The following is a 24,297-nucleotide window of genomic DNA, read 5'->3' as shown; positions in this document are numbered from 1 at the left end:
ACACATTGCAGCCAGACTCAAGTCTAAATTCACATTGCACGATGTTTTCCAAGCCCGAGCAGCAAGTCTGGTATGCCAGGGATTTGGTGTCCTTGGCTCTAGCAGCAAGCTCTCAGAGTCTTTTCAAATTAAGGCTGAGATCTTACTGACTGGGAGCTAGGTCCTCAAGCTGTGGGGAAGCACATCCACTAAGGAGACACTGTAGGACAAGAATTTCTGATCAGGCCATGTCTTCTACGAGTGGAAACTTCTAATATTATTTTTGTGTCTATCTGGATGTAGTCCAGCAAATCAGGTTCCTAGTCCAGCCAGCTCCAGAAGCAAAGCTCAGCTCAGCATCAATGGTAACACCAGAAACACAGTCCCTGGCATGTGCCTGACTCCTGAGCAACTACCCGGGAAACCAGACCCCAGGTCCAACAGCGACTGCCTCGGGAGCACTTCTGGGGAGTGCTCAGATCTGTATGATCTTAACGGATGCTGTACAGAGGATGGCATAAAAAGTTCGTGCATACTGGAAGGCATGCTGCTTTTCAGCAAGGCTGTATGGGCAATGCCTATTTATTTAGGCAGCAATTGTATTTTTGTAAGAATGATTTTAAAGGAAAGCTTATAGGAACAAAAAAGTTACTTTGAGTCCCTGTTTGCCTAATAGCACGTTATTAGAGCAGATTATGTAGCTTAAAAAAACAAGGTTTTAATCAGAAAATCTTGTTGCCCAAGAGCATGGGTTTGGGTTTTTTTTGGTTTGGTTTTTTCCCAAACTGTCTCTGTCATCCCAGTAAAAGGTACTATCTCTGCTAACAAGCACTGCCTCAGTTCTATTTCTAGATCTATCACAGTTACAAAAACACTACCAGCACAAATTTATTCACTGTTCTCAGGGAGGGTTTTTCTGACTGTTTTTAATGTACTGCACAGTGGATAATATACAGGGTATAGGCTCATTTACCTGACCTTACATTAGATCAGATTAAATTCAACCATATATATCAGAACATATCAGTTTGAAAATACTGCTTGGCTGCTCTACTCAGTAAGGCAGCTAGAGATCATGATAAATCATACATGGAAAGTAGATGAAGCTTTCTATGCACTCCTCTAAAGCTTCTGGACAGATGAAGTTTCTGCATCTTTTTGTTTTGCAACCTGTGCTGCTATCAATGCTTTGGTGACTTTCACATATAAAAAGTCTACAATGCCATAACCTTGCTCACAACAATCAAAACCAGATGGACATATCTTGGTTCTCCTTCTTAAAACACCTGAGAGGTAACCAGAAGGCATTTTTTGCCTCAATGACAAGGAGGCATGGAAAAGTCCTGCTATTTCTCTTCCTTTTCAAAGATATGGTATAACTAACTGATAGTGAAGCCAAATGCAGAGTCAACATGTGCTTGCATATCTCAAAGGAATTTCTAAGGCCCTCCATAAAGGAATAATTCATTATAACAATAAGGTGCCAAACAAGATATAGTGGCACATAAATCAAGCTTGGGAACAAACCCATCCACTGACGCTCTCTGGCATTCAGATGATAAATCTCTCTTTAAAGCATACCTGCTCCTGTCAGCACCAAAGCTCTTACCTGCCAAAGCCTGCCATTGGCTGGCATTGCCTTTGCTGATGGCCACAGTGGCTGTGGGCTGCCATAAAATTTTTAACCAATGCAAAGCCTAAAGCAGCTTGGTAATAACTTCACACTTTACACGTTTTGTAAGATTTGATGACAACACAGTGCACCTTTTCAAGTTTACACAGCATGTGTTTAAAGTATCCTTTACCAAGCCTCGAAGAAAAAGAACTCCTTTAACATGGGTTCTCTAGGAAAAAGAAATACTCCTTTGGCAAAAAATAACTTCTGCCAGCTGGATAACTGACAAAACTGGATATTTGTGTATAGTGAAAAATAAAAACAGATTTTTACTAAGATAGAAGTGCTCTCAAAGCACTTCCTCATTTATCATTTCCCAGGTACTTCTCAACAGATAACTCATTTTTTTTCTGCAAATGGAGTAGAAGATTCCCAGTATCGCCAGCCTCCCTATTATGTATTTCCCAGTAATATGCAAACACTATTGGCCTAGAACATTTCTGTCATTATAGCAATACCAGTAAATTAATTATGCCAGAGGCTGTTCACTGGCTCTGAGAGCAAGTGGCACAGAGCAGTCTGTACCAACATTACTACTGCACTGTACTTTTCATTGTAGTTATTCTCTTAAATTCCACAAAAGAAGGTATGATGTCAAAAAAGTCTTGTGGAGACTACAAGACCTCTACAGCCTATACTAAATCCCAACCTATTGTCACAGTTTATTTGGAAATTGTTGAGTGGCACATGCATGAGCATGTCAAGGACCATTCTAATAATTCAGCTGATGGCCCCATCTAATTCTTGTCCCTGAAAACATCATACAGTACTGCTTAATTTACAAAGGCTTCTATCTCAATGGTGTCTAAAAAAATAGGCTCTTTTTGAGAAAGTCTCTAGCAGCTTTAGTGCAAAATAATTGATAACAGTAATAAAAACTGTGATAACAGAATTTTTGGGATGTTAAGTGTATCATTCTCTTGTGTCTCATTCTTCACACATTAATAGAAGTATCATGTCTAGAAATATTAATAAACACGGCCCTCTAAATACACCTAACAACCATCAACCAGTTTCTGGTTAAAATGCAAACATTCTTTAAGCACAACTTCTGCACAGGAAGCACCAACAATCTACTAACAGATTCCTGGAAGATGAGAAGGTGTATCAGGGAAGCTATGGAGTCACAGAGCAATTGAAGCTGGAAATGACCTCTCAAGATCATCTAGTCCAGACCCTTCTCAAGTAGGGCCACTCAGAGCAGGTTGTCCAGAAATGTGCCCAGATGGATTGTGAGCACCTCTTACAATGATGGCTCCACAACCTCTCTGGGGAACTGGATTGCAGATGCAGCCGCACCAGTACTGAGCAGGGTGGAAAAATCACCTTCCTCGACCTGCTAGCAATAGAGTTCATAATGTAGCCCAGGATGCTGTTGGCTGCCAATGTTGCAAGAGCACATTCCTAGTTTATGGTGATGCCTTAGGTTTTAACTTTCATATTTTTCAAATCCTGTACCTCTTAGTGCGTAACTCTGAAGTTTCTTGTAGCCTGTTAACTTCTGCTCTCTCGTGCTAGGTAGACATAACAATGCCTCTCCAGGCCTGCTCTACAAGGATGCCCAGGCCGTCCTAGGCCCAAAAGGTAAACCAAAGCCTCTAAAAGGGGGGGCAAGCTTGGGGAAACGACATCATTAACTGAAGCTTTAATTGGAGAATTAACCCTGCTATGCAAATGAACCAAACTTACAAAAGTGTGAAGAACTTGTGACCTGTCGTCCATCATGGGGTCCATCTTGGCAATAGCCTCTGGCTCCCCAGGGCGTACCTTTGAAGGCCCTTCAAATAAATACCTACCTTTATTCCCTTATTCTTTTCTAGTCTCTGTTCTTAGGTGGCCTCCCAAGGCATCAGTGGTCAGTTTGGAGTACAGCAGAAACAATCTTCTTCTGCCAAGCAGTTTTCCAGCTGGTCAGGCCCAAACTTATAATCGTGCATGGGATTGTTCCTCCACCAATGCAGGACCTTGCATCTCCCCCTCTTGAACTTCATCAGGTTCCTGCCTGCCCATTTCTCCAGCCTGTCAGGATCTCTCTAAACAGCACTGCACCCAGTCAGTGTATTAACACTCCTCCCAGGCTTTTTTTACCACCTGCAACCTTGCTGAGAGTGCACCCTACCTCATCCTTCAGGTCATTAATGCAGATGTTACACAGTACTGAGCTCAGTATCAACCTCTTGGGCACCACGTTAGTGACTGACTTCCAACTGGACTTTGCACCACTGATCATAACCCTCTCGACTCAGCCATTCAGGACATTTCTATCCACCTCACTTGTTTCACCCTTACTTCGTCTGCTTGTCTTTGAGGACGTTATGGAAGACTGTTTAAAACCTCACTTAAAGAAAACAACACCCACTCCTTTCCCTTTAAATCAGTCACATCATTTTAGAAGACTGTCAGATTGCATAAACATTATTTACTCCTTGTAAATCCATGATGACTATTCTGGATCACCTTCTTGTCCTTCCTGTGTATGGAAATCCTTTCTGGGATAAGTTGCTCTATCACCTTCCCAGGGATCAAGGTGAGCCTGACCAGCCTGAAGTTCCCCAAATCATACTCCTTGCCCTTCTGGAAGAGAGACATGGTATTTGTTTTTTTCCCACTTTCAGGAACCTTCCAAAAATAGCTGAACGGCCTCACTATGGAATAAGCCAGTTCCCTCAACACTCACGTATGCAATCTATCAGGCCTTATGGACTTGTTTACATTCATTTTAAGCATTCCTTAACCCAAGCACCCTCCACTAAGGACAAGCTTTTGCTCCAGACTTTCCCTCTGGTCTTAGGGGTCTGGGATTCATAAAGGCCAGGAAAGACTCAAGCAAAGAAGGCACTCAGTACCTCAGCATTTTCTCTGTCCTCTGTCAGCAGTATGCCTGAACCATTTAGCAGTGTACCCACATTTTCTCTAGTCTTTCTTTTGCTGCTGATATACGTCTAAAATCCTTTTTTGTTGCCCTTCACACCCCTTGCCAGATTCAAGCCACGTGAGCTTTGCCTTTTCTGACCCATCCCTGCATGACTGGACAGTATCTCTATTCCTTCTAGGCCATCTGTCCCTGCTCCCAGGCTGCCTGCTTGTTGGGATGAACCAAATTAAATCTTGGAGAAGATGACAGAATCATAGAATAGCCTGAGTTCAAAGGGACTCACAAGGATCATCAAAGTCTAACTCCTGGCCCTGCACAGGACAACCCCAAGAATCACATGATGTGCACAAGAGTATTGTCCAAATGCCTCTTGAACTCTGTCACGCTTGGGGCTGTGACCACTTCCCAGGGGCACCTGTTCCAGTGCCCAGCCATCCTTTGCGTGAAGAACCTTATTCTCCCCAACACAGCTTCATGTCATTCCCTTGGGTCCTGTCACTGGTCACCAGAGAGAGGACATCAGTGCCTGCTCCTCTGTGTCCCCTCATGAGGAAGCTGCAGACTACTATGAGGTCTTCCCTCAGTCTCCTCCAGGCTGAATAACCTAGTGATCCCAGCCAGTCCTCCTATGGCTTCCCCTCTAGACCCTTCACCATCTTTTTAGCTCTTAGACACTCTAACAGCTTTATATCTTTCTTATTGTGGTGCCCAAAACTGTACACAGGACTTGACTTGAGGGTGCACCCGCCGCACAGAGCGGAGCAGGACAGTGGACTCCATCAACCAGCTCAAGGCGCTTCTTGAAGATCGATCTTGAACTGCTCTTCTTTCCAGGGCCATGGGATACCATAAGATACCATGTGATTCTTCCAAGCAGATGCTGAAACAGGCCAAGGCCTGATTTCCTGAAGTCTAAGGCTGTGATCCTTTTATTTTGCCCTGCTCCCTCCTCTCATGCTCCTGAACTCCACCATATCATGGCCATTACAGCGAAGGTTCCTCCTAACCTTCATCTCCCCAGCTGGCCTTTGTTTTAGGTATGACATCCAGCAAAGCATCTCCTCGTGTTGGCCCCTCAATCACCTATGCCACAAAGCTGTTGCTTTCTCTTGCACACCAGCAAGTTATGAGGCTGGTTCACATCCCCCCTGAGGACCATTGTGTGTGAATGTGAGGCTACTTCCCATTGTCCTAAGGTCTCATCTACTTCCTTCTGATAAGGTGGCTGTGCTGGGTTCAGGTGGGGTCGAGTTGATTTCTTTCACAGTGGCTGGTATGGGGCTGTGTTTTGGATTTATGCTGAGCACACAGCTGATAATACAGAAATGTTTTTATTATTGCTGAACAGGGCCTACACAGAGCCAAGGCCTTTTCTGCCCTTCCTACCGCCATGCTGTGGAGGAAGTTGGGGGTGCATGGGAGACTGTGGGGAGATACAGCCAGAACAGGTGACCCCAACTGACCAAAGGGATATTCCAGACCATCTGACATCATGCTCAGTATATAAAGTGAGGAGAAGAAAGAGGAAGGGGGGGTACATTTGGAGTGATGGTGTTTGTCTTCCCAAGTCACTGTTATACATGGCAGGGCCCTGCTGTCCTGGAGATGGCTGAATACCAGCCTGCCCACGGGAAGCAGTGAATAAATTCCTGGTTTTACTTTAGTTGTGGGTGTGGTTTTTGTTTTTCCTATTAAACTGTCTTTATCTCAACTCACAAGACTTCTATCTTTTACCCTTCTGATTCTCTCCCTGATCCCGCTGGTGGGGCAGTGACCAAGCAGCTGCCTGGGGCTTGGCTGCTGGCTGGGGCTAAACCACGACAGTAGCCTAGAGCAGACTCCCTACAGCATCACCCATGTTGGTTTACCTGCCACTCTTGACCTATAAACACTGATCTGGCTCACCCCCTATCCCCACAGCAGAGCTCTTTGCTTCCAAGCTGCTGTTTCACACAAAAGATGACTCCTCTTCCTTGCCTTTCCAGCATGGCCTTCCCAAAGAGCTGGTGATCCTCAATTTCTAAATACAACCTTACTGCAAATGCAAAACATTACAGTATCTAATAACATATTCATCTCTAATCTTATATAAAAATTTTTAAAATCACTTGCATTATTCTGTATGCACCAAATAACAGAGACTAAAGTACCTTTAGAAAATAAACCAAACTGAATGGAACAAATCACATAATACAGGTAAAATACACAGCAGGGTATGAGTAAGGCACTACTGCTTGTTATAGACCAAACAAGGAATTTAGTTTTTTAGTTAACTACCTCAAAGAAAGGCTATGCTTTCTGTATACATGTATGTATATGAACATAAATCTCATGGGATATACGACTTATTTCCCAAACATTCTATCCCCTAAGGAAAGACATGATAACGGCAACAAAAAGTAATGGTGTGTGTTAGCCATTAGCTATATAATTGGACCCAAAATAAAAAAAAATTAAAAATTTTTAAAAAACAAAAACCCAACAAAACCCAACAATTATTACTATTATTCATGTTCAACATTCAAGCTACGCTTGACTACAGATCAAGATTTTTCAGATGTCTAGGAATAAGTGCTTCTTTTCTAAGGATAAACACTAAACACTTCACATTTTCATAAACTCTGAACCACCCTTTTTAAGGCTTATAGCACACATGCAAAATCAGTGCCTATTTTAAAAAAATACTTTCTCAAATGTGGAAAATAAAGAAATAATACAGTGGATTAAAAAATACTTCTACGACATTAATTTTGAGAAAATGTTTTGAGGATATATGTAGAATAAATCATCAAATTTTAAGTGATTTTGCAAAAGAAATTGAAAATGAGATCTTCTAATGCAACTTAGTTGAAGGTTTATTAAAATAAAGTAGGGTCTGTTGCAAGGCAGTTAATTGTTATAACTTTTTTAACTATTTCAGACTCCTTTCTTGACTTCAGTCTACAAGGTGGGGGGTTGTTCCACTTCACTGAATGGAAAAATAATTATTTAATCTCCAAAGAGAGCTTTCAAAGAAATATATTGAAGATCAAGTGGTTATTTTGTAGCAGAGCAGGTTTCTCTAGAGGTTAGAACAGATCTTATTTCATTTTCACATTAGCTACATGTGCACAACGCCAATTTTTCCAGATTCGTTAGTATCCATAAAGAAAGCGGCACAGCTGCTCTCTGCCTGCCAATACTCTCAGTAAGAGAGTATAAAAGAAAGGACAACTGGGATTCAATCCCTCAGCTCCCCCATAAAGCCAAAGTCCTGGAAAGCAATGAGCCAGTCCTGCTTTAACTGCTGTAGGGTTTGGTACAGGCCTTTTACTTGCTGAAGTAAAAAACTCAAAATTATCAGAGGAGTGAAGTATCTGGGACTCAAACTGGGCTCACTCCTTCCCAGGAGAAGCCGTCTCTGGGACTGGAAAAAAATCCAGCTTTTTCTGCAGCTTCCCAGGGTCTGGGCATCCAGCAAGCTCCCATGGCACTGGAGAATGACTGCGACCCGCCCAGCATAAGGCTGCATTGTAAAGTCCATCAGTTAAATCTTATCAAAACACTACCCACAGGCAAGCTGAAGCAAGGCCAAATGAGTCATCTGACAAGTGTCATACTTGGTCCCTGCTCTGCTTCAGTGAGCATTTAATTCACATTTATGCAACATGAAGCTGTACCATTGTGGCCAGGAATGCCGAGTGCTGGATGATCTTGTGCGGGGAACAGGAATCATGAGCTTATCTCACCAGGTAGATGACAAAACTGACCAACACAAAGGCATTAATCACTTTGAAAAACAAATGCCTCTAATCTTCAGGCAGTTTTGTGAATCTAGCTTTGAATGGGCCATTTCGTGTAGAAAAATGTGAATTACTGAAGAAGTGGAGTACTTTTTGTTCTAGTCAGGGAACAACCAGGAAGAGAAGAAACAGTCACACACATTACATTTTATTTGATCCAAAATAGCAACCAAGCTGAAAAAACAATTATTCCCAGAATAAAGCTGCAAGTTCTCATAGAATCACAGAATCATATAGGTTGGAAAGGGCCTTTAAAATCACTGAGCCAAATCATTAACCAAGCACTGCCAAGTCCAACACTAAACCATGTCCCTAGGTGCCACATCTGAAGGTCTTTTGAATACTTCCAGGGTTGGTTACAAAATCACTTCTCTGGGCAGCCTATTCTGCTGCTTGACAATGCTTTCCATGAAGAAGTTTTCCTAAAATCCAATCTAAGCCTCCCCTAGAGCAACCTTGAGGCCACTTCCTCTCACCCTGTCACCTGGCAGAAGAGACTGACCGCCATCCGGGTACAACTTCCTTTCAGGCTGTTGTAGAGAGCAGTAAGGTAACACCTCAGCCTCCTTTTTTCCAGGCTAAGCACCCCTACCTCCCTCAGGTGCTCCTCATGAGTCTTGTGTTCCAGACCTTTCACCAGCTCCATTGCCCTTCCCTGGACTCACTCCAGCACCTCAAGGCCTTTCCTCTAGTAAGGGACCCAAAACTGAACACAAGATTCGAGATGTGGCCTCACCAGTGTCCTAGTCCTGCTGGCCATGCTATTGCTGATACAAGCCAGGAGTAAAAGATGGAGGCTGTTAACTGCAACAAAATATATGAGATTCTCTCATGCAGAAAAGACTACTACATCCCTAGAGAGTACTTCAATCAGAAGATAGGTCAGGCTGAAAATCTGAGTCCATCACTAAGGACAACTATCTATAAAAGTGAATACTTGAGTAGTGAGCCGTGAGAAGTCTGAAATCTATACAGCTTTCAGCCAGTGCACTTGGGTGCTGTGGGAAGTCCAGCTGCTGCATTGCAGCGCACAGCACAGGCTCAACCTGCCCAACTTCACACCAGCCAAAACTTGAGGCTGCCGTAGCAAGATCTGTACCTGTGCCAGCTCAGTTAAGGCTGACTGGGGTGCATTGATCACAGGATTCACAGCAGCTATCACTGTGCAGTGCAGAGAAACCCCTTTTTTTTGACTAGGCCTTTTTTTTCCTGAGTCATAACTGAGACCCTGATCCAGAAAAATGACCCCATAATGGTCAGAGATGCCCATCAAGGTCCCCATAATGAACTCAGTAGGCCTTATTAAGCTCAATTATTTGCAGTTTGGGTTCTACTATGGGGCTGACAGGACAGCCATTCACATCCATAAACATTTATGCATGGATTATTGCATAATGAAGCCAGAAAAGCTACAGGCAGCCAGCTTCCCATTCACAAAAGCCCAAAGCACACTTTGACTAATATCTCTAATGAAAAAGTAAAAATTGAAATGCCTCCATGATAGCTATGGACAAACACCACAATATCAAACCTTTTCCTACACTTACTCAAAATAGGTAAGGATATTTTTGAGCTCAAGTGGCTGACAAAACAATGTAAGCACAGAAAGGAAAAGATGGAAAAAATGAGAAAAAGAACTGTTATTCAAGGACTCATGAAACACTGCAATAGTGCAACTCGTGAGAGACGCAGTAAAATATAAGAAGTGCTTTTGTGTCATTTCTGTTCGTGTAAATCAGTGGGGCTCTGCTGACATTAATGAAGTCAACCTGACTTATGGCAGAGAATCTGTCTCTTTATTTCCTATGATGACAACTAATGTCTAAATTCAACAGCAGAGTTTGTAGAATTATATTATTAAAGGTCTACAATAACACAGAACATAAACGTAGTCTGTGCAGGAGAGCTGTGTTGTATTCATCTTGTGGTCTCATATTGACAGTGGCAATGATATACATAATTAAAATACTAATAACACCTCTGTGAAAGGCAGCAACACAGCATGAAATGAATACTTTAGAACTACTACCAGTCACATTTCAGGACAACTAAATAATATAATTTTGTAAGACAAATTTTGATTCAGTTAGCAAGAGCTGCAATACTTAATTCATGTCACTCCTGAACTCTAAAAATGTTTTAATAATGTAAACAAAATATATATATGCATATAACAAATGGCTAAGTGTTTTGGACATTAGAAAAAATATTAACATTCATGCTGCAGACTTAATGCCCCTATCCATTTGACAGGCATTAAGTACAGAGAATTCATAAGCAAAATATTTATAGTAAAACTGGCAGAACAATAGCAAGGATTATTACAGGTCATAACCAGATCATGAGACAATGCCACTGTGTTGCAAAAAAATTACAGACTACATTTGTTACCTCCCCTGTCCTCCATCTTTCTAGCTCCCATCTCCTTATGAGACCAATTCTTCTCCACCTAATCCTCCTCCTCTCATGGTTCCTAATGACTGTCCCATTAAACTCAGTTAAACCACGTCCTGCCAGTCACACACTCCTCAAATTGTGTTGTCCATATTTTTACCTAGCTTCCTCCTCAGCTCTCCATTCTGATGCCCAGCAGTCACTATCAGCATACTTCTTTTTAGCTGTGTGATTTTTGGACACACTACATGGGCACTACCGGTCCTTCTGAGTTTCTGGCAATTTCCAAAATTTTCAGAAGGCTCTTAAACTTCACAGCAACAATATAAATTACATCCCTGGTTGCAAGGGGATGTGTGGGTCATGTTTCAAACATCTGTCTCAAACACTGGGAACCAAGCTTTGTAAGGCACTTTGGCAAAACAACTTCTGTTTCTCCAAGAAAGGGAAGACATTTTTCAAAATACCAATTAGGTCTCAGAAAAGAGATGGGAACAAAACTTTTCACCTCAGTCAAGGATAGCATGTAAAGTTACAAATAGCTAAAAAGGGTCTGCTGATGAGAGGTATTCAGCAGCCCTTGTAAAAGGAATGAGATCGTGAAGAACTTGATAGTTTCATTCAAGTTTTTCCAAGATATTGTAACACACATAAAGCAGTATCGCTTTTTATAAATCTACAGTATCTGGCTTAGACAGCAATCTTCATTTACTGTAGAGAAAGCACATAGAAATAAAAATATTAAAGTTCCTGAAGTACTGTTAGAAAGAATTAAAACACAATAGTTGTAATGCTAAATTAGGATCCAAACATCACTGAAAATTGGCAAGCAACACCTTTGTTCTAACTTGTGATATATTGTGCCGCCTTTTATTTCCCAGAGGTTGATTGACAGAATTTGGAATTGACAGTTCTTGGGACTATGCAGTAAACACAGCAACTTCTGTTTTCATAATGGATCATTTTTATTTTCTTTTTTTTGATGCACACAGAGATTAAGGTGCAGCTAATCAACCAAGAAGAACTAGAAAGCACATCAAGAGAAACAGCCAGCTGTAACACACAGCAGAACGAGAAGTGCCACAAGTGACAGAGGGCACAGGGAGAGCTGGCTGGGTGCCATGGGCAGGTGAGTGGGAACCATGTGGAAGATCGTCACGTTTGAGAGGAACACAGCCAGTCCTTGGGGGACTCACTTTGCCAGGCCAACAGTGCAAAGGGGACTGTATAGGTCTTACTATGTAAGGCTAATGGCATCTAGGTGATGGTTCACAAACACCAAATTTAGGTGCAGATGTTACGGAAGTGGAACCAATGGGGAAAAGTAATCTGGAGTGTGGCACTGGAGAGACCAGAGACAAGGGTCTGCTGTGGGGAAGACCACAGGTGTGGATCAGGTACTTGTGAGACCCACTTCTGCAGAAATATGGGGAGGTTGCAAGTGCAGGTGTATGCATGACCCAATAGCAATCACCCAACATGCAAGATCCAATTGCTGATGCATAAGAACAGGATCAGGCTGTTTGTAATGGTCTTGTTCATGGGTGGGCTGTTTGTATTGATGTGGTGCCTGCAGAGGCACTGGTTGCCTCTATGCATGATCCTGGTGGTCATCTGTGCCAGTCCAGAGTGTGTTTGCGTGCAGTCATATGGATTGCATGCTCAGTCTCATGGTGAGCTGGACCACGGTACAGGGGACGGCAGCAGCCTGGTGCCATCAGACCAGGGTGGGAGGAATCCCTTCTGATCTAGATATCCTCTCTTAAAACATTTTCTGCATTTGACTATCATTATTTTAGTTGTTCTTCTTTAATTGAAATAATAACATATGTATGTCTTGAGAACTCATAAAGAGTATTAGCATTCTATATACTAGGATAAGGAGGGAAAGAGACATTGTACCAGTCAGAAAGGAGATGTGATGAAGCACGTAAAATATCCACCAGAACATTCTGGACATATGTAGCCAGTTGCCCTGCTCCGATGCCAACACTTGTTTGACACTATTTTATATCTATATTTCCTTGTATTGGGTAGTTGTGGTAGGTACTGTAGGGTCTGTGCCACAACACTGCAAATTGTTGATAGCCTGTTCAAGGCAAACTGTTGTCTCTAAATGCCAGGAAAAGTGTGCTATTGATACTGAACACTGAAAATAAAAGCCAGTCTTTAAAACAAACCAATAAAACCACCAAACCCCCAAACTAACCTGTGTGACGGTAACTTGTAGCATTAGACTAAGGAAGCTGATTATTACACACGTTGCCTGAACTATGGAGGCTTTGGCAACTAGTGCCATATGCATGCCAAACAAATTCCAACTCTTGGGTTTTGTTTCTCTGAAGAGCTGTCTAACTATCACACTTCTAAAGCACTACCATTTATATTATTGGCAACACAAGTCTGCTCACTCAAGAATACCACACATATTTACCAAAGTTATGCAGAATTTCACACGAGCAAGAGGATTCCCTAAATGTTGTTTCAAAAAAATTATATCAGATACCAGCAATTGCTTTTTTAGATAGGTGGGCAGAAGAGGACAACCAGCATATCCTGATGAAATTAATAACTGATCCCTGTTGTTATCGGAAAACAGTATAAAACTCAAAACTTCCAGTAAGAAATAGTCCTTTAACTTGTCCTTATATTTCCAGACTACTTCCGTTTTTTATACTTTAATAAGATTGATGATAATGCCCGTTTTCCAGAAAAAGAAAAACATTTTGCTGATACTACGTATAAACACTTCAGGAAAAAATATTTCCTCTCCTATCTTTCAACGAAAGCATTTTTTAAAATAGACTTATTCATCATTCTGAGACAACATTTAGAAAAGAGCATTTATCCAGTTATCCAAAAGCCTGGTCAAATGATATCATCTCCCTGAATATCATCCCATTCAAGTATTTTTATTACCCATATGGTAACTAAAACCACTGATCTTTATTCCACTTTTTATATGGCAATCTAAATTGCCTTGAGTAATCTGTCTAACAGAGATAATTAAATATGTTTCATTAATACTTGCAAAAGGTTCTAGGGGCGTACAGCAGATTAAGTCTGTTTTGCAAATGTGTTGCTTAGATTTCATATTCTACAGAAAGAAGAAGTAAAGTGTCACTTGACTCACAGGAAAACAGGAATGGGAATGATCTGGTTTGCCACCATCTCCAATTGCTTGCTGTTTTACAATCTATCATATAAACTGTGTCCTATATCCTCCTTCAAATATTTACCAATAATCAGTGTAAATACATTTTGGATTACTCAATCCAGTGCTCTGACGGCAAACTTGGAAATGAACTCCATTGCTCTAATCTTTAAGGGTCTTCCCTCTCGCAATTTGAATATATAGTGCCTTTAGGTTTTTTGCCACAAATTACTTTTTGTTTCAAACATTTCTTGTTTCTTCCTGGTGTTTATTCCCTCTTGATCTAACTTTTGCTGTATTAGACAAATCTATGTGTTCTTGTGTAGATGCTAAAGAGCAGGAGCAGAGGAATTTTCCAGCTGCTGAAGCATTTTGTGAAGTTTTCTTTTCTCATGCTTTAGCTGAGAAACAGAGAAAGACTGTTCTGTAAATAACTCTCTATCTTGCACCTGCACGGTCTTGTTTTGGTTCACTGAAGGAAATATTTTGAAATAGGCGTTGTAGCATTCAGCCAATCGCTCTGAGAGGTGTATGGTCAAGCACCCAATAATGTCATTTCTCTATTGCGAACCAAGGTATATAAACGAGGTGATAATTAATTAAATAATTACGTTCATCCTGGACCTGAATTTGTGTCGTGATTATCGCCATCCCTGGGGACGACAGTGACATTCTTGTCTCCTCTCATTTTTTCCCTCACCAAAACCATCCTAACAGTAGTTTCTGCATTTGTTACAGTTTGAATCCCCCCTCTCAAACATGTCTAGCTGCAATAAATAATACTTCCCTATCTCTACAACAGCATTTTCCAGTGACATACCCAAATGAAGAAACTTTGATGTCTCCCAGAAAATCAGCTAATAAATCGAGATTCCTCTCCTCAGTCATTTGAACACTTACTTTTAGATCATTGGGAAGATTTTGTTATTAATCCTTAATCACATCTTTGAATTTTACTGTGTTTGCCTGTGTTCTTTACACAGAGGTCCCCCATTTCTCTTTTATATGGAAAAAGAGCCACTGTAAGAACTAACTCGTGCTACACATCCACAAACCTCACTACAGCCCTCTAGTTTCTGCTTTTCAAGAAGTTCTCAATGTTGGTCAGTCCTTTTAACTTTTCCTTACACTTTTGTGGCTTTTTTGGTAATGTATTTATGGATGTGGTTATTCAGCTAATTATTCCTCTCTTGTATCAGTTTTCAGGTGCACGCATATCACTGAAAGATTTGAGACTTTATAAACTAGACTATAAATTCAGATGATTTAAAATGTCTTCTTTAAATATGTAACACATTTTTACAATTCTTAGCATCTTCAATAATCCCTGTACAAGTGCAGGAGATGTATGTATGTGTGTATATACACACATACATGTCTCTCATACTCACACACTTCTCTATACCATCATGCTGAATCTTAAAACTGGTACTGGAATAAACCACTCCTGGCTTCTGCTGCCTTTCTCTCCTCTCCCTATAAGGTGTTTTTTTTTTTTTTCCTGAGAATCCCCCTTAGTCTCAAATATATTCACATTTAGCTCTCCAGTAAAAATAATGCTTTTCAGATTTATTGAAAGCAGTAGCCTTTCTATAATGCCACCAATAGACCACTTGCAAGTGCTGTCTTGCAAATCTATCCCAAAATAATTTTAAAGTAGCAAAGTCAGGTGCCAGTAGCAGCTTAGCTGTTGCAGCAGAAAGATCAGTCTGAGTTTTAAACCTGCTGGAGAAGCCAAATAAATTTTCAGATGGTCCATGCTAGCCTTTATGATAGCTAAGAATGTCAATCCAAGGAACTTAAAAGCTCATTAGGGAATAAGACACTGATTGGTCAGTGCAAACATGTAAGTTTTATTCTTCCATGTAGCAGAAGCATTCAGCATTTGTGCTGTATTCTATGAAAATCTAGCCAAACGCTTGACAGAAAATCACTTTCCTATCATTCATATTTACATTAAAATATCATTATGGCTTTCAAACATGGCACAATATTCTAGTCTGGCAACCTGTGGAACACTTAGCTTTTTAATTTGTCACTGAATGGTGGTTATGAAGAAGTTCACATTCAGTTCTCAAGCTTTGACAGAGATTTGGGGAGGAGAGGGTGACAGTAAATCCCTCCTTAGAAGATTCACTTAATTGTTCATGCTTTAGCTTTGCAATGCATAATGAGAATAAAATCAGTGTCTTTCTAGCATCTGCTAATTAAAATCTAACCACCTAGTAAATGAGGAACCCAATTTTATGTGGTAGACTTCCTGTGCTCCTGTAGTATAAAAAAAAAACAAACCCAAACCAAACCAGCCAAATAAAAAACCCCAAAACAAAAACAAACAAAAAAAAAAAAAAAAAACACTCCAAACCCAAACAGAACAATAACAAAAAACTCCAGTGACCAAAACCCAACATTTTTTGAGCAAATTTCCCTGGAGGTTTAGCTGATCAATTCTTTAAATTTGAGCTCAAAGTCAAATAACAGCACCATTAAGCTAACTGCTGCCTGGCTGTTTTAGACTGCTGAATCTTGAGCATGGGCAGTCATGACATCCTTTCTTTCTAAGTCTGTCCTGGATATGCCAGCTCACTCTGCATACAGCTAGCTGGAAAAGCAGCTTATGGAAAAAAAATCAAGCCATCCAACCAAACTTCCCCCTCCAAGCAGCTCTACACAAAGCCCTGTCCTGTCACTCTCCCTAACGGCACCCAGGCTTTCGGCCCAGAGCTCAATTGCCTATGCAAGTCACAGAGGCAGGGCTCAGAAACCAGCTGCGCAGCTATTACACATTATGTTCAGGTGATAGGGTTCCTCCTTCAGGAACAGTGTTCCTGAAGGCTCATGCCATGAAAGCAGCTGTTTCTATGATCTGCCCATTAGCTTGCACTTGCATTAATTAATTCTAGTCAGGGAAACTAACAGGACTGTCTCAAATGGAGCTTGAAGATACTGATGTTGGGATTCCTCTGACCAGGCACTGTTCAAAGCCTTTTAGAAACTTCTGGCTAGTCACAGTGTGACAATCTGGGGAACTAAATCTTTTTCAGGAGCTAGCCAAAATTTTGGCCCATTTGAAGGCATTGAAGCCCCTATTTTTTATATGTATATTTTAATTAAAAAGATTCCTGATTGGAAAGTTGCAACTTGTCAGTGCGCAACACCAGCGCTATGCTCTTATGGTTTCCTTCTCAGAGATAGATCATCAGCTCATACTTCCATAGGACACGGTTAAAATGGTGGAACTGCATCTTCATTGGGTGTTGGCAACAGGAATCATGCAACAAAACCCCTAAATGTCATTACTATGAGCTTCCAGAATCAGCCCCTCATGGTCCAACCCAAAATGGTTTTTATCAGTATGGCTTTTTGCTAAGTCTCTTCTGTCCAGCTCAACGCACACACTGGATTAAATAAAACCAATAAACACAGCACCAAGAAGAAAACACTGCACAAAAGGGATTATAAGAAGGAACAGAAAAATGAAGTACCTCCTTAGACTGCAGGTAAAACTGTTATTCCCACCTGATCAAGCCCAGGAACTGCATTATCTAATAGAGCACTCCTCAGAAACCATCTCTTTTATCTTTGAAGTTGTTTCTTAAGATACCTCCTCCATATACCCCTGACTTTCTGGTTTTACCTTAAGTTTCATCAATGTTTCAGTACTTCTTCCTTCTACAGTTGCTGGATGTTTATGCCAGGAGCTAACTCTAACATGGGCTTCTGCTTTTTTGAATGGCTAAAGAGTGCCACCATAAACAGACACTCTACACTCATTCCTACAAAATGTGCTCAGTATTCATCTCTTCCTTTAGGAACCTGCTAGTTATGATGACTTTTAGATGTATCTGCTGTATTTATTATGAATTTTTAACAAATGTTTTTCATCCCAAGATGCAAAGAAAAAAATGCACTTCAACATGCAAGGAAAGACATTCTAACATAAAGCTGACAAAACTGAGCGTCAGACAACTAGGACAATTGAAGCAATGTCTCTTCATAGAAACACAGCTAAAAAACCTGTCTCTTTACACACAGAGACCTAAGCTTACGCTTGAAATGAACAGGGAACCAAAGACATCAAAGACTGTATGGACTCCCATAATCAAAAGCAGACAACAAAATGTTGCTTGACAGGCTAGGTAAATCCTAACTCTGACTGAAGAGGTGCAGTTGTGTGTCTGTCTACAACCTGGTCTCATAAAATGTTTTCCAAGTGTCTTATCTGATGCGCAAGGGTGGGAAGTCCATCCTACCACAAAGAATGAGAACAGCATGATTCCAAGACCAACCTCAAACTAGCAAGCACTAGTGGTGGGAAGCATACACCTTTCATCTCAAGATACTGTGAGCTTAAAATAGTAAAAGAATATTCTGAATGCAGAAGCACTGCAGAGTTTACATCTTCCTAATACTGAATGACGAGCTACAGGATTAATCATTTGCATATTGGGGGCAGCTCACTTCCACTTCCCACAGCTTGACAGAAAAGCAAATCTCCTATCTAGACAGGCTGGGAGACATGGGATTGTCCAGTCTGGAGAAGAGAAGGCTCTAGGGAGACCTTAGAGCAGCCTTCCAGTACCTAAAGGGGCCCTACAGGAGAGCTGGAGAAAGACATTTTACAAGGGCATTCAATGACAGGACAAGGAGCAGTGGTTTCCATCTGAAAGAGGCTAGATTTAAATTAGCTATTATGAAGAAATTCTTTACTCTGAGGGTGGTGAGGCACTGGAAGGCACAGGTTGCCCAAAGAAGTTGTGGATGCCCCATTGCTGAAAGTTTTCAAGGCCAGGCTAGATCCGGTGTTGAGCAACATGGTCTAGTGAAAGGTGTCCCTCTGCGTGGCAGGTGGCTTGGAACTGAGTGATCTTTAAGGTCCCTTCCAAACCATTCTATTTCCCTAGGAGCCAAACCAAAAGCCAATGTGAGAAAAGAAAAACAAACCAACCCTAAGCAACATCACTGAAAGCTGAAAACTACACATGCCAGCAGATACGCATTTCCAGTTCTTTTCATAAATACACATGAAAAAGCTAGGAATAGAGTCAGAGAGAATCAAAAATATGTCAGGATTGACTAAAACATCATCCTGTGTCTTCGCTGAATATCAGTGTGTCTATCTGCACTACAACTTAAGAATATGTTTTATATTAAAAGTATTACTTGATAGCAGAGCTGCAAATAACTTTCTCTCCTAAGTGAACCTAAGATCACTTAAAAATTAAAAGAAAAATGGTGTTATTATGCTGTTAAATTTTTTAAACTATGGCAAGATTTTTCCATGCTATTTGTATCCTAAATAATATGCCTCTCCAGGTTTTAATTATGAAATGCTAAATAAATCCCATGAGCAAATGCTTATTTGTATCTGTCTGCTAAGTTGCTACTTGTAATTCCAGCTAATTACTTCCCCTGTCAGGAGAATACTGTCTGAAGTTCCAAGATGCCACAGAAGTAGCTCAATCGCCTTCATTTTATGTCTCCCAGTGTTCACTACAGAAAATGTAAATTCATTTGTCTACTGCTGGAAGAGCCAGAAATTTGAAATAATCTCTGCACTGTCAGCAGGTCTTTACTTTATGAGCTTAATCCCTGTTACCATGGAGATATTTAATTGCGCAGCGACACAGTTTGATTGGTTTATTTTAAATTGAAGTTATTCTGTGGAACGGTCCAGGATTCAGCGAACTTCAGATAAATGGCTTTCAAAATATTGCAGTGAGTCATAATGTTGTCAGTGACTAGATTAATTTCAGTTGAACTATTTCTTTACCTGAATCTTATATGTATGTGACAACATACAAATATGAGGATTCTTAGAATTAGATTTGGGAGCCAAGAATTTTGAGTATAATTAGGCAGTATTTTGTTGCAAGAAGGGCAATTAAAAACTAAACGAGAATTAAAATTCAGTAAGCTTTTGGCAGTATCATCTTGTCTTTCTAAAACAAATTATCTTCCTGTTCTACAATATAAATACAGACAAGAACTTTTCACAGGAGGCTTATACTCGATTTTCTTTACAGAATACTGTAAATATATTAATATGAGAGAAATTAATCCAACAGGATAAATTAGGCTTCTTAAGTGCTGGCTTCCATATACCTCAGCATGCAGTTCTTTAGTATATGAATGTCTGCTGGAAAGGTATCATCAATATGGTATTTCCTGGCATGGCATAACACATTAAATAACTCATTTTAAATTCTGTACATACACCATGATGAACTGGTGAACTTCACCTATGCAGTTAAAACAGCAGCAATATACTGTGCTAACTCTTTTTTTTTTTTTTTTTCAGCTCTATAACCCAGCTCCTGCACATTTTTTTCTTCATGTTGTAACTGAAATTCTGGGGGAAGTTTTCACCTAGACTTTGCTGTGAAAGGTCTCAGTTCCATCACCAAGTATCAGACAGCTTTGCCTTTTTTAATTTTTCAAGCTCATGGCCACTAAGGCCCCAGTGTACAGGCTGCAGAAAACACCTTTTAGGTGTTTCTAGGGCTGTATTCCCCTCTTTATTTTTACGTAGCCTGGTTTAACTTCATATGCAGAGTCTCTGAGTTTGCATCATTTGGGATTCCAGCATGTGACCCAAGATAAGACTTAGCTTCTTACAAACCACTACCACTCTTCCAACCACTTGCATGGCTTTTCAGAACCAGAACTTGACACTTTTAATCTCAGTTCTGTAAGGACCACACTGTTTTACAAGAGAGATGCTTGAAAAAGCAGACTCCATCTGGGACTATCAGTCTTGCACAAACTGTTTACAAGAATTAATTTGTTTTACACTCCCAGGAAGGGTATCTTGGTGTACCAAAGCAATGCTTCTACAAAAGCATTTACATGCTGCAATTAATGGATGAGATGCTGTTATTTCAAATGAAACACCTACCGAGAACACTGTGAACTCCAAAAATAGTGAGGATTTAATCTTTGCACCTCTCTGTGTTAATGTACACTGTGATCCTGGGTTAGGGTACCTTGATTTATTTTCCTTATACAGGTTCTGCTCCAGAAGTTTCATTCCTTCCTAATCCACCGTCAAACATACAAGAGTAACAGTGTTCAGGATGCAATACTTCTTTGAATTTCATGGTGTCCCCATCCAGTTTGTGTTTGGAGAAAACACAGAGGACTAGCTCGGAAACATCGAATTTGCTGTAGCAGAGGCCCACAGTGTGATTCTCTGTACTCCACTTAGGTGTAATCACCAGGCAACCCAAGGCAAATGACTGAGCAAAACCTTCTTCTCTTCTGGGGAATCTCACCCACATTCACACCTTCTTGTATAACCCCCTCACCTTTCCAGTGTGAGAAATAGTCTTGGTTCAGCCATTGAGGGTTCCGTGTGTGTGCCGAGAGGACTCAAGAACTGCAAGCCAGAAGAGAGGGACAGAGCCTTGCTGCTGTGACTAGCTCCTGAGTTACAGCACACTTACCAGGTTAGGTACAGCTGCCTTACAATGCAGTGAACTCTCCATTTTTCCATGCTCTAGTTAAAATAAAACAACCCCACAAACCGTCATCTCCTTGCTATCATTCTCTCCATTATAAAAACTATTTATCCCAGCCAGTATTAACATCACTTTGTCTGTCATATTTATGACTGCGATATTTATGGATAGAGCAACATCTCTTTGTGGAGGAAGGACCATTTTTAAATCATCCTCTCTTTTCAGGTGCTTGAGCTGATTTAGCAATACTTTCTTTTTCACCATACCCAAGTAGTCTCTAGGCAAACCACTGACATAAACAGGTTGCTATATAATTTTCCTTCTTCTCATTTCTAATTATTCAGGTTTGCTTTAAACAGTCACTTGCATTTGTGTATCCCTGCTGCTGCTCATCTCTTCTAGACCCACTCCCCCTTCCACCATATGATCCTGTCCTTGAGTAGGTCAAACCCTTAGCAACAGAAAGCAAATTTGTATGCAGAAAGAAGCAGAGTAGCACTCTTTCTCTAACAGCACACTATTCATATCAACTGTCTGTATTAGTGACAAGGGAATTAAAAAAAAAAAAACAACATAAAAGAGATAGAAAAAATCAAGAATCGCCATACCAATCAGACCTGTTGTCCTCCTGGTCCAGTATTCTTTCTCTGACAGCACTCAGTACACCCGCTTCAGAGGAAGGTGCAAGAAACCTTGTAATTATAGAATAACCTGATTAATACAGGAAGTTTCGTCCTAGCCCTAGGCAGTCAGCAGCTGACTCACCCGCTTGTCTGAAACATAAGATTTTATATCTGCTCTAATTTTTTTTTAATCCTATGTAATTTAATAGTGAAAGTCTTATTACAAATGTACTTTTCAAATGTACATTTGAATCCTATGAAGCATTTTAGGCTTTACTGTAACCTGTAGCTGAGAGTTCTATTTGCTAATTATATAGGTTGTACTATTTTTATCACTGTTAAACTGCCTGCCATTCAATCTCATTGGATGTCCCTTTTAGGGACTCAGGAATAAGTGGGCCAGAGAGTGTGATTCCTCTGCCTCTTTTCCCCTTGGCATCTCACCTGGGAGCAGAGATGCCCGAGGATGCGCGCGGCAGTCAGCCTTTGGCTGCAGGCACTAAACCAGCGCACGGGCTGCCTCCGCTCACAGCCCTCACCCCAAGTAAAGGCACCTTGCACAAGTGGCAAGTGCCCTCATGAATGAAGCAGCAGCAGCTGGGCTGCTCATATTTTTGTGAGTACCACATAAATCCCCTGTGAATACAGTCAACATTGTTTCTGTACTTAGAGATGAAAGAATGCAACGTGCTCAATAAAGTGCTATATAACATCATAGCTACAGGGCAGAAGGTGGCTCCTTTGACTTCAAACTTTCATTATGGCCTGATGTACTATGGTAGCTTTAAGGTAAAATAACAGCAGCCTTTTCAAAACCCAGAAAGATGAACAACACCATAACAACAATCATGGCTTTCATTAGAATTACTTATATCCGTTGATGGTTTTCAGAACCTTCCAACAGAGCAAACACTTATGGAACACATGTATAAGAAGGTTGGGGTAGGCTAAACATAACAAAAGAAAAGAATAATTTTTAAAAATGCTGAATGGTCTGATCATCTTCTGTGCTTATTTATTTTGAAGTAAACTGATTAGCAGGCTGTGAGCCTCAGTTTTGCGTCTGGTATAAATTAGTGGTCCTTAATAAGCAGGATGCTTGATTGATATGCCATTAATATCATCAATGATTGTGTTGTGCCATTCCACATTGCTGGCCAGCTATGAAAACTGGGTGTACAAGGAGGAGCACGCAGGCCAGACAGGAGGCATGCAACAGGCACAGAGGTGAACTTTCAGAAAACACAACTGAGTTCCCTCTTCTAAGCACAGCAGGCCCTGAAAAAATAAGATGAAGACTACTAAAGAAAATGTAGGTAAGTATTTGAGTATTGAAGAATATCATAACACATTTTATTGCAAAGAAATACTGTACCATGTATGCTTCGAGAAGCTGTGAGCTACACTAGTTATCAAAGGACAGAAACATGTTACCTCTATTTTCTGTACAGGGCAAAAGCTGACATTTAAGAATTTCATGTTTCAGGAATAGCATAGCTACTAAGCCAAACAAGGACAACCTAAACATAATGATTTCACAAGCCAAAAATCATGGAGCTGATATTATATGCAGGATAACATACCTTAGAGAAAAGAATTAAGCTTGCCAGATGCACCTGGAAGAAGTCTAGAATAATTTTTTTTACTAAATACAAAAGCACTACTAAAAAATAAGGTGTCCAAGATATCCAAATATAATGTGATCTAGAATCATTTAGGTTGGAAAAGACCTCCAAGTCCAACCTTTGACCAATTACCACCTTTGTCAACTAGACCATAGCACTAAGTGCCACATAGAGTCATTTCTTGAACACCTCCAGGGATGGTGACTCCACCTGGGCAGTCTATTCCAATGTTTAACAACCCTATCCACAGAGAAATTCTTCCTGATGACCAGCCTGAATGTCCCCTAGTGCAGCTTGAGGCTGTGTCCTCTCGTTCTGTCACTAGTTGCTTGGGAGAAGGGGCCGACCCTCTTTGTGCTATAACTTTCTTTCAGGTAGTTAAGAAGAGCAGTAATGTCTCCCCAGACTCCTTTTCTCCAGGCTCCCTCAGCAGCTCCTCATATGATTCAGCTCTCTAGACCCTTCACCAGATCTGTTGCCCTTCTCTGGACACGCTCCAGCACTTCAGTGTCTTTCTTGAAGTGAGGAGCCCAGAACTGAACCCTGAATTTGAGGTGTGCCCTCACCAGTGCTGAATACAGCGGGACAATCACTTCCCTGGTCCTGTTGGTCACACTATTTCTGATCCAAGCCAGAATGCTGTTGGCCTTCTTGGCCACCTGGGCACACACTGGCTCACGTTCAACCTACTGTCAACCAACACCCTCAGGTCCTTTTCCACTGGCCTGCT

General features: G+C 40.8%; 1 protein-coding gene across 4 annotated transcripts in view; it reads right to left on the bottom strand.

Moving 5' to 3' along the window:
* Positions 1 to 24,297, bottom strand: part of FRMPD4 (FERM and PDZ domain containing 4) — a 342,098-nt gene that overhangs the window by 85,770 nt on the left and 232,031 nt on the right. For 3 of the 4 annotated variants that reach the window (XM_039550465.1, XM_019283039.3, XM_039550448.1), the window contains exon 3: positions 21,928 to 22,011. The exons of the other annotated variant lie outside the window; for it this stretch is intronic. In XM_039550465.1, the coding sequence (XP_039406399.1) occupies positions 21,928 to 22,011 (84 nt within the window). The remainder of the gene's footprint in view (positions 1 to 21,927; positions 22,012 to 24,297) is intronic. 4 annotated transcript variants of the gene reach the window in all.

Source organism: Corvus cornix, chromosome 1 (assembly GCF_000738735.6).
Source record: "Corvus cornix cornix isolate S_Up_H32 chromosome 1, ASM73873v5, whole genome shotgun sequence".
Taxonomy (NCBI): domain Eukaryota; kingdom Metazoa; phylum Chordata; class Aves; order Passeriformes; family Corvidae; genus Corvus; species Corvus cornix.
This window is presented reverse-complemented; position numbering and strand designations above follow the sequence as displayed.